This window comes from Prinia subflava, chromosome 5 (assembly GCF_021018805.1).
Source record: "Prinia subflava isolate CZ2003 ecotype Zambia chromosome 5, Cam_Psub_1.2, whole genome shotgun sequence".
Lineage (NCBI taxonomy): Eukaryota > Metazoa > Chordata > Aves > Passeriformes > Cisticolidae > Prinia > Prinia subflava.
In genome coordinates, this window is record NC_086251.1 from 28,178,882 (window position 1) to 28,191,049 (window position 12,168).

The 12,168-nt window shown below is 39.0% G+C and overlaps 1 protein-coding gene across 12 annotated transcripts in view; it reads left to right on the plus strand.

The window, feature by feature from the left end:
- The window catches only part of DPF3 (double PHD fingers 3), a 168,943-nt gene that overhangs the window by 99,298 nt on the left and 57,477 nt on the right, over window positions 1–12,168 (plus strand). For 7 of the 12 annotated variants that reach the window (XR_010080549.1, XR_010080550.1, XR_010080551.1 and 4 more), the window contains exons 5-8: window positions 1,311–1,406; window positions 2,434–2,472; window positions 5,958–6,036; window positions 6,346–6,387. Coding sequence is in view for 6 of the 12 variants with exons in the window: in XM_063398672.1 (XP_063254742.1) it covers window positions 1,311–1,406; window positions 2,434–2,472; window positions 5,958–6,036; window positions 6,346–6,387 (256 nt within the window). In the remaining 6 variants the exon portion in view is untranslated. The remainder of the gene's footprint in view (window positions 1–1,310; window positions 1,407–2,433; window positions 2,473–5,957; window positions 6,037–6,345; window positions 6,388–12,168) is intronic. The other 5 variants (XR_010080547.1, XM_063398675.1, XR_010080548.1 and 2 more) reach the window with 3 other exon arrangements.

The window sequence follows — 12,168 nt, forward strand, 5'->3', positions numbered from 1 at the left end:
AGACTAGTCATGTGCTACAACTTGTTTGTAATGCACTGACCAGTCTTAGAAATTTAGCTGATAAAATAAGAATAAGCTTTTGTAACTGGTCTTCTAAATACAGACCTTTTGAAATGTGAAATTTTGGTTGTATTCTTTCCCATAAATTCAGAATTTGGTGCTTGAGGTATGTGGAAAGGAGAGAAAGACACTGATTTCTTCCGGTTCCCTCTCTGCTAGCTTTCAAATAGCTTTTAGGTAGAAATTAGAGAGAAGGGACAAATACAGTAAGACTGAAAAACATTCCTGTCAGTTTGACGTCACTGCTGGAATCAGCATCGTGGCTGTAATTTAAATAAACACTGGCATGGCAAAGGTAAGTTAGTGATTCCAGATTGCAAAATGGCACAGCACTGTAAGTGGCAGGAGTGGCTGGGGCCAATCTCTGTATTTCCAGCAGACATGTCAGGGGTTGAGGGAATTTCAATGGGACTTCTTCCCACATTAGTGTTGTGATGATTTGTCTGGCCCTTTTCCATGCGATGTCTGACTTGTGCATGTTTTCATGCAGGACAGCCAGCCTGTGTTTGGTTCTGTAAAGGTTACATTTCAAAAGATCAAGTTAAAAGATTGAAATTGCCTTGATCAGGCATTTCACAGTTATGTGAGTTGTTGAGGTATTGTTCCTAATAAATAATTAGTTGAACAAATTATTGCTGTTGGTGCGATAATTGAGATGAGACCTGTAATTCCTCAGCATTCTCATGCAACAAACTTCCTGCTTCCAGATTAGAGTTGTACCTGTGGTGCAAGCCCCGAAAAGCATGGCTTTCTAGGTCCATTCTGGAATATATGGAGGAATTTTCCCTATTTTTGCTAAAGAAAGAAGATTGTGAGCTACCAAGGAGACAATCACTGGTTTTGTATTCCTAAAGTGCACTATCAGCATTAGAAGAAAACAAAACAATTTAAATTGCAACAAATGAAAATAAAAAACCCAGGCAAACAAATTCCCAGACAGGGCCTGCAGTTATGCATACTAATATTTGTGTTTTCTTGGAATATTGGTGCTTAGTGCTGCCAGTATTTTTCTTAGGAACCTTTTTATCGTGGTTGACTGATATCAGCAGTATTTTTTAGTAGGAACTCCCTGGAGGTCTTAGGGTGGAAAAGAGAGGAAATTTTGCTTTGGTAGAGAGAAGCAGGGGTACTGGGATCTGATTTGGCTTTATATCAACTGTAATAATCCACAGTGACTATGGAAAAGAGCAGTAGTTAGTTGCATGTGTCCTTTTTTCTTCTAACCATTCCTGTTTATTGTTCAACCACAGAGGGTTTTAGAAAATGATGAAAATGCAGATGAAGTGAATGAGGAAGAAGACTTGGAAGAAGATATTCCAAAACGAAAGAACAGGCCTAGAGGACGGGTAAGTGGAGAATTTATTGGAATGGAAAGGAAGGAAGCAAACCTCTGCTTTCTAGAGTATATTCCTTAAGTGTATTATGTATGCAAAGTATTTATCCATGAACATATGATAGTGATAACACTATAGGTAATTGTCAGTCATATGTAATAGATTTTTAATATTTTTCAGTTTATTTTTGTGAATTGCTGTGAAAGAAAAGTACTATTTTGAGAGTAAAACTTTGGGGGAAATTTATTTTAGTGTTGTATTTACAATTGTAATGAAAACTGTAATAGCTATGATGACATCCTGCTATTAAAATGCTCCTTAAAAAATTTACTAATTACAGAAAAGCAGAAAATTCAGTCATGACAGCCAAAAAAGTGTTAATAAAAGTAATTTGAACTGTATTAATAAGTTTTGCAGCTTCCTCCAGGGTAGCATTTTGTGACTGATGCTGGCTCTCTTGAGCCCATGGCAAATCTTCCATTTGTTTAAAAAGGGCAATATTTTATCCTTAGGGGACTCTGTGTCCCTTCTCTTACCTAAGATGTCTTCCCAATTCATCGGGGTACCAGTTACATAATGAGGCCAACATTTTAAACTTGGAATCAACATTTGCAATTGTGGGCCCATAAGCTAGGCATCTGAATAAACGTGAACAAAGTCTCAGAAGTTTTGAGCATTTTCATCTCTTTGGCTCCAGTGGATGCTGCAGGGGCACAGGAGCTCTAGAAGAATCTTTTGATGTGTTTATAGAAGTCAAGCAAGAAGGGCCACATTTTAGGCCAAATGAGCAGAATGTAATAGCTTTTGAATAAGAGACATGAAACCACATTGAATACTTGCAATGTACTTATGCATCAGACCCTCTCTTTTGGTTTCTTCTTTGGTTGTTGTGTTGTTTCAGTTTTCTGCTCCTCTTTATTTTGGAGCTTAAGTCCTTTAATATAAGATCAAAGCACTTTAATAATTGGATAAGTATATATTTCACCTTCCTTATCCTCAAAATCACCTGAACCAGTTTCTTTCTTTCTTTCTTTCTTAGCCAAAGACCCCCACCTGGAAAAAAATTTTCCAGAAAAATGTAAGTTTCAGAAAATTTGTATGAACCAGTAACCAAAGCCAGGAGACAGAATCGATACATGCACATAAGCTTGACTGTAGCAATCAACTAGTATTCCAGGCTAACATCTCTTTTCTAATAAGTTGCTCTCATGTAAATTGCACAATGCTGGTTAGGGTGAGTGAAAGGGAGTGAATAGCTAAAAGAGAGATACTGCTCAGGAGAAGGGAATTTGGTGTATTCATATGTCCAAACCTATACAAAGTCCTGAAGTTAGTATTATGTGCAAGAATTTGCTTCCCTATTAAGTACAGGAGGAGCAGGATTGCTTGCTTTTTTCTTGCAACTAACTCCTGCTCTGCTAGTGCCCTGGCTTCTTTCAGTGCAAAAAAGAGAAGTGTGAATAATGCCAAATACTTCAAGCAATTTTTAGGTTTATTTGATAGCATCAATAACCAAAGCAAAATGTGGTAGAAATTAGGATTTCAGAATTAGGGCCAGGTTATCTAGCTGTTGAAAACCGGTAAGCCTGAATTGCATCTGGTCACAAGTGCTTTGCCAGTTTTCTAAAGGCAGCCCTTTTCTAGCCTGACCCAGTATAGGAAATTGAGGCTAAGGATTTAAAATTAGGGACATGAAACAAAATTAGGGTGACATGAAACCTGGGCAGCTCTTTGTTTCTGGGAAGGACTGGGTTAGGGTATTTTTAGAGGGCAGAAGAGGGGAAGGACATGCATAGGAAACAAGATCCTGTTGAGTGTGACCTTTGGGGATTCAGAGGAGTGAGAGGGACTAACAGCATAAATGCAGGATTAATGCAACGGAATTACTGCTCTGGACTTTCCAAATTGCACATGCCCCTTCCTTTCCCTACAGCATGATTTTATTTTTAATCCTGGACTCTCCATCTGTCCTTTTGGCTACTCTCTCTGCCTGCTTCAGGGCTGCTTCAAGGCTGCTGGGCCATGGGTCCAGGCCTCACATGTCAAATCTTGTAGTCTTTGCTGCATCCTGTCAGGAGAATAAAGGCAGCTGTGGATGACTGAATTCAACAGCCTGGAGCACAGACAGCAAGTGTGGGGCATTCAGTTTAGTGCCTCTGGGGCAGCTGCTTGGTTTCTCTCCTTTCCTCTAAAGGCTGAAATCACAGGGGGATAGGAAGGACACTGAAGGCTGAAGAGGCAGATTTACAGAAGGAGATTTTTAGTGTCTTTGCTGGACAGAGGCAATGTGGTAGGAGCTGGGCAGGGTAGTTTACTAGGAGATACAAGATGTACACAGCTGCACCTGTACAGATTGTCTGCTCATCAGCTGGACATCCCATGGGACAATTTCAAGGGCACAAACACATTTAGGAACACAAGTCCCATTGAAAGTTACTGACTTGAAAAATCTCCCCCTCTGTGTTCATTGCATGAAAAAGTGTATCTGACATGTGGTCATGCCATGAATACTGTGTCCCTGCATTTCTGTAGAGAACAGTTTGAAAGGAAACAGCTGGCTGTAAGACTAGAAAAATTCTGAGCAACAAATCTTAAATCAGTATCATATTCTGAAATGTACCTATGTAAAAGTGGTACCTTCTTACTCAACAGGTATGTTCCCAGTCTGTGAACAGAGTCAGAGCTACTGACTAGTGACAAATATAACATCTTTTGTTTAGCCCTTTTACATCTTCTTCTTAGCCCTGAAAAGCCAATGTAGCTGGTAAAATAGGGAAATTAGATCCTAATCCGGGTACCAGCAGAAATAATTATAAGGGCCAATCACTTGCCTATGTGAAGACTCCCTGATAAGTTGAGCGTTGTGGAGGAGCTGCCATGGACTGAAATTCAGCTTGCAGCACATTTAGCAGTAGTGAGGGAAGAAAAGAACTAGCCTGGGATGGATTTCATTGCCCAGAGGGGGTTTAAGGAGCTGGCAGTCAGAGGGAAAATAGTGCAGACAAGTAAGATGATTTTATGTGATACGGTCAGTAAAGAAGCTTCCACCAAACAATCGTTGCTGAGGCCATTTCTAGGATGAAACTGCTTTTCAGTTCACCCTTACAAATCTTGTTCTGCACATATGCTGGACTGCACAGAGGTCTTTGCAGAAGGCAGAGTTATCCTTGTCATACATAATAGTATTTACCCCATCCAGATAGCTGCCAATCCATGTCTTTCCTTTGGGACTGTGTTAAGAATTACACCTGAGCAATCCCAGGGAAATAACATGTGAAATTTTTGTAAATCCCTGTTTTGACAGAATTTGTCAGGCCAGTGTAAAACTGTTCCTTATTACTTTTCTTTAGATATCCAATGGAACACAATTCTAATAGTGCTAGTTCTGTTCCAAGCTCATAGAAGACGGATGGAGTTTCTATGGCCCCTTTATGGCTGGGTGCAAATAGTCTCAGGATTTCTACACTTTCTTCAGCTTTACCTAACAAAGCTCTGTCCCTTTCTTATTTTCACATGCAAAGGCTTGCAGGATTTGAGTCAGGTGGCCTTGTCTAGAGTGAGAAGTATGAACAGTTTCATAAGAGGAGCAGCAGAAGCAATTCTATCAATTTTTCCTGGAATAGAGTAGCTAGTAGAATAAATAAAGAACTGTTTAGCCATCCACCTGTGATCACTTCCTCAAACAAAGAGCAAGTCTAAAATTATTGTCATTTACAGACTGTACATTAGTGAACATGAAAGAATTGAAGGCCTTGGCTCAGTTCCCAGTTCCACATCACAACTCCAGATATGAGCTGTTCCTTTGTTGGTATCTCAGCTGAGAAGGGTCAGGATCAAGTAGTTTTGATGCTGAGTTCCACTCTCACCCCTGGAGCTCAAGACAGAGCAGTCTGTGCCATGGAGAAACAAAGTTTCTCAGTTTCTATAGCTGCCAGTTCCATCGGTCCATTTTAGGGACACAGAGCTGAGAGAAATTTCTGGGTAATTTCTGTTATTGCAGGTAGCCACATTATCTAATCTTTTCCACTAACTGACTAAAGCTTCATTTTGTAATTAGCCATGGTATCTTTGTCCCAGAAGGCCATTTCAAAACATTGCTTTTCAGCTAGAAAACAAAACAACACAAACAATGCCCCTTTGAAAATACTGAAGGAAATAATTTGACCTCTCTTTTATTTGGGGCCTGTTTTCTGGCTGATTTAATGTTTGTATACATCCTTCAACACCTGTTCATCTATTCATTCATTCATATTCAGTTCAGCAAGGTATTTGAACATCTTCAGAAATGAATGTGTGACAATACTCGACTGAATATGTGCTGGCAGTGACCTGCTGCTATGGATGAACAGTTTGAGCTACCTGTGGAGAGGATCTCCCTTGCATTACAAGGTCCATTAATATAGTGCACATCTTAGGAAATGAAGGGTCAAGACCACTTTGAGAAACCTGTATGAAGCTGAGGATTTGTTTAGTTTATACTGCACATCTTTCATAGGAGGGTGTGGGGCACAAGGAGACCTGAGGGGTAACAGAATAATGCTAACATTCCTCTTGTCCTTGCAGGCTCGGGGATCTGGAGGTGGCAGGAGACGGAATGATGCTGCCTCCCAGGATGATCATGACAAACCCTATGTTTGTGACAGTAAGTAGCAACCAGACAGCTTATTTGCTTCCAGCCTGGTCCTACCAGCTCAGTGCACTCAGGGCTTCATATATTACAGCAAAATATTCTGCTGCTCTCTGACTTGCATGTTTGCCACCTGCTGCTGATGCTCTTGGTGTTTTTGCATGAAGGAAATAAAATTAAGTTCTCGGCAAGGCTCCACTTTCCTTTGCCCTTTAATAAATCATCTCTTATATTTTCTTTCTCTTTCTCTTTTTCTGGCTTCTCTGCCTTTTGTCTTCTTTTCCCCCATGTAAGTTTCACCCTTTATTTCTTTCTCTGTTTCAGATAGTTACAAACAAAAGCATAACTCAAAAATCTCCGACAAAGGTACTTCACCCTTGTTGTGTCTCTTGATATATTTGGTGATTCTCTTCCCTTCAGTCCTTTTAAAATCTCACTGGGCTAAATCCTGAAGGTCTTATCCCTCACCAGAAAGTCTTGTGGCATCATCAAAAGCTGAGCCCTTCTAAGAAACAAATAACATCTCAAATGCTTTGTTTTGATACGTATGCCCTTTGAATACAGCCTTGCTGTTTGGCATCTTGCAGTTGGACTGTAGGTGAAGCAAGGCATTGTCTGAACAGAAAGATTACACCAGAGCCCAGCATCAACACTGAAGGAAGGTACCAGAGTCCTAGTGTCAGGGAGGAGTCCAATATTTGTTACAAAATGGTTTGGGTTTTTTTTACTGTCTAGTCCTTGATGCCTTCCTTCTTTTCTTGATACTCTTTTTTGCTTTACTATGTCACATCTATGAAGGGCACTTATCTTACCCACATATTTTTGAGGCATCCCATCTTAAGGCTTACTCTAGAGTGTATGTACAACTGTAATTTGTGCTACTAGGTGCTTTCTAGCCTGTAAGACAATAACCTAAAAAAAGTTAATAGAAGTAGAAGAATAGCAGATCTTCACTTCTGTGATCCAAAACTGGTGGTTTTGAGGAAAACTAGAACCCCTTTTTCTATTATTTGCCTATTTTGCAACGTTACTGACCTTAAAAGAATAACCCTTACTATGTCAGTCTATGGGGATATTTTCTGCTGATTTTTAAAGACACGAGGAAATGAGCAGCATGCATGGTGAAGAAGAACTATATTTCATCTGATGAAATCAGATTCTTGTATGGTGAGAGCAGGTGACTGTACGTGCCCAGAAATGGAAAGAATTGCATATGAATGGGACACGACACCTGATAAAACCATGGTCAAGGCGGAAGAGCTCTTTAAGTTATGAAGAGTCAGAAGACTTATGCTGTGGTTAAATAGCAGTTCTAGTGCATTGGAAGAACTAAAATGTGTCTTCTAAGACTTCTATAAGAGACCAAGATGTATCTTGCTGAAATCCACAGGTTTCCTTTGCTGGTATATGCATATCTTTCTTTATCTATTTTCTGGAACATCCTTCTAAGTCCAAGGACACTTGTCAGTGGTAGTCATTTTGAACATAACGACTCTTTATTGTCTGATCTTGGATTGCTTTTGGATTTTACCAAGGACTCACAACATGCACAGTAGTGATTTGCACAGAGTAGATTAAACATTGAAGATATCAGGGCAGGCAGCAGAAATCTGGCCTGAAGTCAGGACTCTCATATATTGTTGTATTGATGGAATTTTGCCTTGGCTTACATTTTGGAGTATAAATTTCATCTTTGTTTTCGGAAATATAAACTTTCCTATATCATTTGGCTGACACCTTTCACTTTTAGGAAACTTACAGTTACAGGTGACTCATAAGGAGTTTTGGGCTCCAGACATGGCACAGAGACATCTCCTTTCCCATTGTAGGTGGCTGATAATATGGTTATATGACAGCACACCTCTTTTACCTGAGTTTAGAGCAGAAGGGAAGAGCTGTCCCAGTTATAATGTCATTATCCTGAAATATATCCTGCCCTGGTTAAATTTCTATACAAACATGAGATACAATTAATTATGAGTAATTGGCTTATTATCCTGCTTGGGTGGATTTCTTGGATTAATTTTTGGTTTTGAAATTATTTGATGAATATTTTTATAGATAAAAATCTAATTGCGGTAGGTTACAAGTTGGTTTGCAGTACTTCTTGTGCAGATGTTTTGGGCAGATAGGTTTGTTTTACATGGAAACATGGAGGTGAAACACAGTATATGTATTTCCTGTTTGGGAAAGCATTATTCCCTCAATTACATTACTGGTATAAATAATTAGCTTAATGGGCCAACAGTTTGCTTTTTCTGTAGTTTATTTAATTTGCCTCCAGGTTTCTTTTTCTGCAAGTATTCTGATATTTGAGTTTTGAAAATGACCACAGAGAATAAGGCATAAACACAGCTAAACCAAATTAATTTTCTTATAAAACTGCATGGGCACAAAAAATGATTTGTAGTCAAAAACTACTTTGCTCTTTTATCATATTTACACATTTATATTTATGGGAAACAAGAATATATCAACAGATTTCATGAGTTATAAAAAAGTTTTAGGAAAAAAATTAGGCTGCATGTCAGTAAGATGATGCAAGGGTGATGCCCAGCTGGCACTGCCCCTTATGTTGGAACATAACAATGTTATAACAATGTTATCTCTGAAGAGATCTCCCCTTTTCTGTAAGAGGCATTCAGATGTACACCAGATAAACTCTGTCCCGATATCAAAACTGACTAGAAACATGCAATTTCTATGTGGTAAAGGTTTTCAAAGCTCAAAATATTTGTTCTCCTGTGTTTTTAAGAAGAGGTGGTAGGATGCCTGTTCTGTGGAATGAAATATTCTGAAATACTGCAGCTGATTTTATTGAGCATATACTGTAGTAGAAATTCAGAATAAAATGTTTGACCAAAGCATCAATAAAATTGCTAGAATAATCATGAAATGCATTGTTTCATCACATCACCAAGTAGAAAAATTTGGTGGTCAGATTTTCCACCAGTTGCACTGGATAATGCTATGCCTTGAGCTCCCTTGGGATAGCTTTGATAACAACAGTGGCAGGGCAGCCTGGCAGGAGATGGGTACAGACTGCAAATGGTAACGTAGCCAAATGGCTCAGCAGCTGCATGAGAGCAGCCCCAAATGTAGCTTGAGCACCTGGCTAGGAGAGGCAGCAGGTGTCTCAAAGAAGAGTGCAAAATAGGGTTTGAAAAGCAAAGCACAACCTCTGATGTCAAGCAAGTGGAAGGTAAAGCATCACCACTGTTCATGATAAACGGGGCATGTGATTTTTAAAGGAAGGACTGAGTGAATGAACGAATGGATACCTACGTTTAATAAGAATTGATGTTATGTCACTGTCAAATATTCAACTGGGGAACCATTATTTCTACCAAGTAGTCTTCATAAAAATCCTTCTACTACTTTAATAGTGTTTATTATATATTATTTACTACTTTTTAAAACTTCTCTGAAGTTTCATCTAGAAACTTGTATTCTGGTTTAAAAGTTGCAATCAGTTGTAGCACTTGAGTTCCATGACTCCAAATGTCTACTTCCTTTAGCCAGAGAAGTTAGTCTGTGCTGAATCTCTGCAAATTATTAACTTTCCTGCTGCCTCTCCTCAGTTCTATGCTTTCATTCTTTTTAAGTTCCCATGGAGACATGGGACTATGTACATACTTCCACCTTTGTTTTCTGTTCCTCTATCTATGGACCATTTCCCTTGCCCACCTGTAAAACTCTTATACTAGTATGTCCTCATCTCCTTTTAGTTTTATTCCCATGTAAACTCCTATTTTAGCATAGCAATTTATATTTGTATCATATCCCTTTTTTTTTTGTAGTCCCTCTGAGACTGAACTGTATGTTCAGATCCATTCCTTGTGCCAAATCAGCATTGACTGAAACATTCCCAGGATCTCTGATGGATCAGTGACTAATGCAACATTGTATGTACCCAGAGACACTGATCTTGTAGTATTTTGTAGAAGCTGATTCTTTTGTCAAGAACTTAATTTTAAGGTTTCTCTAGTTATTTAAGCTACATTTTCTCTGCAGAAGTCCAAGACTAGCAGTCCTTGCACTGTTCTCAAGGGATAACACTGTCTTCTATGTCTGTAAACATGTACTGGGACTTCTTTCAGCTGTATTTTCTTCAGCTCTTTTACTAAGCTTGTTCCTTTCATTTGGAAAAATTCCAAAGGGCATTTTTAAAGTAGTAGTGGCCAGAACAAAGTTAAATGTGCTGTTCTGAGGATAGCAGCATTTCTGAAGATGAGTGGTTGATAGATGTACATGTACTTACAATTACTTTGTAAGATTTATGCAATACTTTGTGGATTTATGCAATTTGCTCTATTATGTATCCATGAGAGGCAAAGGGATGGCTGACCTAACAGGTTATTTAGTAATCATCTCCTGGTATTATCCTTTCTAGTGGATCCCTAAGTAGATAAGCAGTAAGATCTAGATTAAGATCTTGTTCAGATGAACTCAACAAAAACCTCTCCCACCATAGCTGCTAATCTCGGCATCCATTGACTACATTATTGGTAGAAAAGACCAAGATTAGATAGGTAAGGATTTTTTTTTTTTTTTTTTTTTTTTTTTTTTTTTTTTTTTTACTATTGAATACCAGATGTGGAATAGAGTACATGGTAAGGAGGGGAAGAGAGTTGACTCTGGCAGTTGAACATTTTCTACTCATGTAGGATAGTTGTTTAATCCTTTGCTCTGGCTAGCAACCCATTTATTGAAATGTGCACAGCTGTATTGTTGAGCTGGGCATGTTTTTGCACTGGGGTTCAAAGTTACTGTGATCTTAATCCAGCAGGTTGATTCTGGGACTTGTCTTCTTGGGGAACTGAAACAAGGACTATTTATGTTGCTATTCTACCAGCAGAAAATTCCCTGTGGAATGGGTTACTAAATAGCTGCTCTCATACTACAGGTGTGGCAGTACTGATCAAAGAGGGACCAATGGGGCTTTCTGTCAGCGGAGGTCAAAATGCACTGATAATGTTTGAGATCTCTAGATGTGCCAGAGTCTGTACACAACTGTAACAGGGGAGAATATATTACCAAACCAGTGCAAAACAAGGATGAGTTTGGGTTTTTTTGAGTGGAGTGAATGGTAGGACAGGAAGATAACTCTGAGGAATGACTCCCAGCCAGAAGTTAACTCAAGATTTAGTATTTGATATGGCATAGCTGAGAAGAACAGGAGGCACCAGAGAAAAGCAAAGAAAGACAATGAGGGGGACAAAATTCAGTGACCAAAAAAAAAAAAAAAAGAAAGCAGCATGTACTCCTCCAGTTTCCTGTTTCCACTAAAAACATGGATTGTTTCCTTCTGTCTCATACTGGTGACAGATTGTGCAAAATGTATGTGGAGAGCTGGCTGGAACACAGCTCACAGGCTGCCAAGGACCAAATGTGTAACTATTTCAAAATGACAGCAACACAGCCATTAGATATTTGATGAGGAAGTCTTCTAAGTCATAGGCTTCAAATCCCCTTTTTAACAGGGGAATTATTTTATATTCATTTTACTCATTGAGAAATATAATCAGAGTGAGAGTTTGCTTATCCAAAGAATTGTAGGGTGCTACAGCCCAGAACTTAGAAGAGAGCTCTCTTTTATGAAATGCTCAATGCTTGCAATTATACTGTTTTTCCCCCTGTAATGCAATCATGTAACATCTTCATATCAGTCTTCAAATTTGAAGGAAAGTGAGGTTCATCATAGGAGACTCTCTGGTGACCTCATAAAAAAAAGTATCTCCCTCTTCCCCATTGGTGACATTTGGTCTGTACTGCTGTGTTACTGCTTACTTACTCAGCTTGTTCCTAAGGCAACATTCACATCAGGTCATAGCAAAAATATATCCTTTGAATGCAGGAGGAATTGGAGTGGGTTACATTCTACAAACTCCCACTGTTTTTACTGAGCTTGGCTACCTTATTAAAGATCAAGTCAACTTCCCAGTGTTGAGATTCAGGATGAAATCTGCCACATGCAAGGATGATGAGCCTATCCAGCAAGGCAAAATTGAAGACAAAAAAGTCAAAGCTGCTGAAAGGAGGGCCACTGGACAAAGTTTATGAAAAGCACACTCTCACTTGCTATGTGTGAGCTGCATAGTGTTAAAAACTAATCAACAGCTTGTGTTTGAGATTCAGAGAACCAGT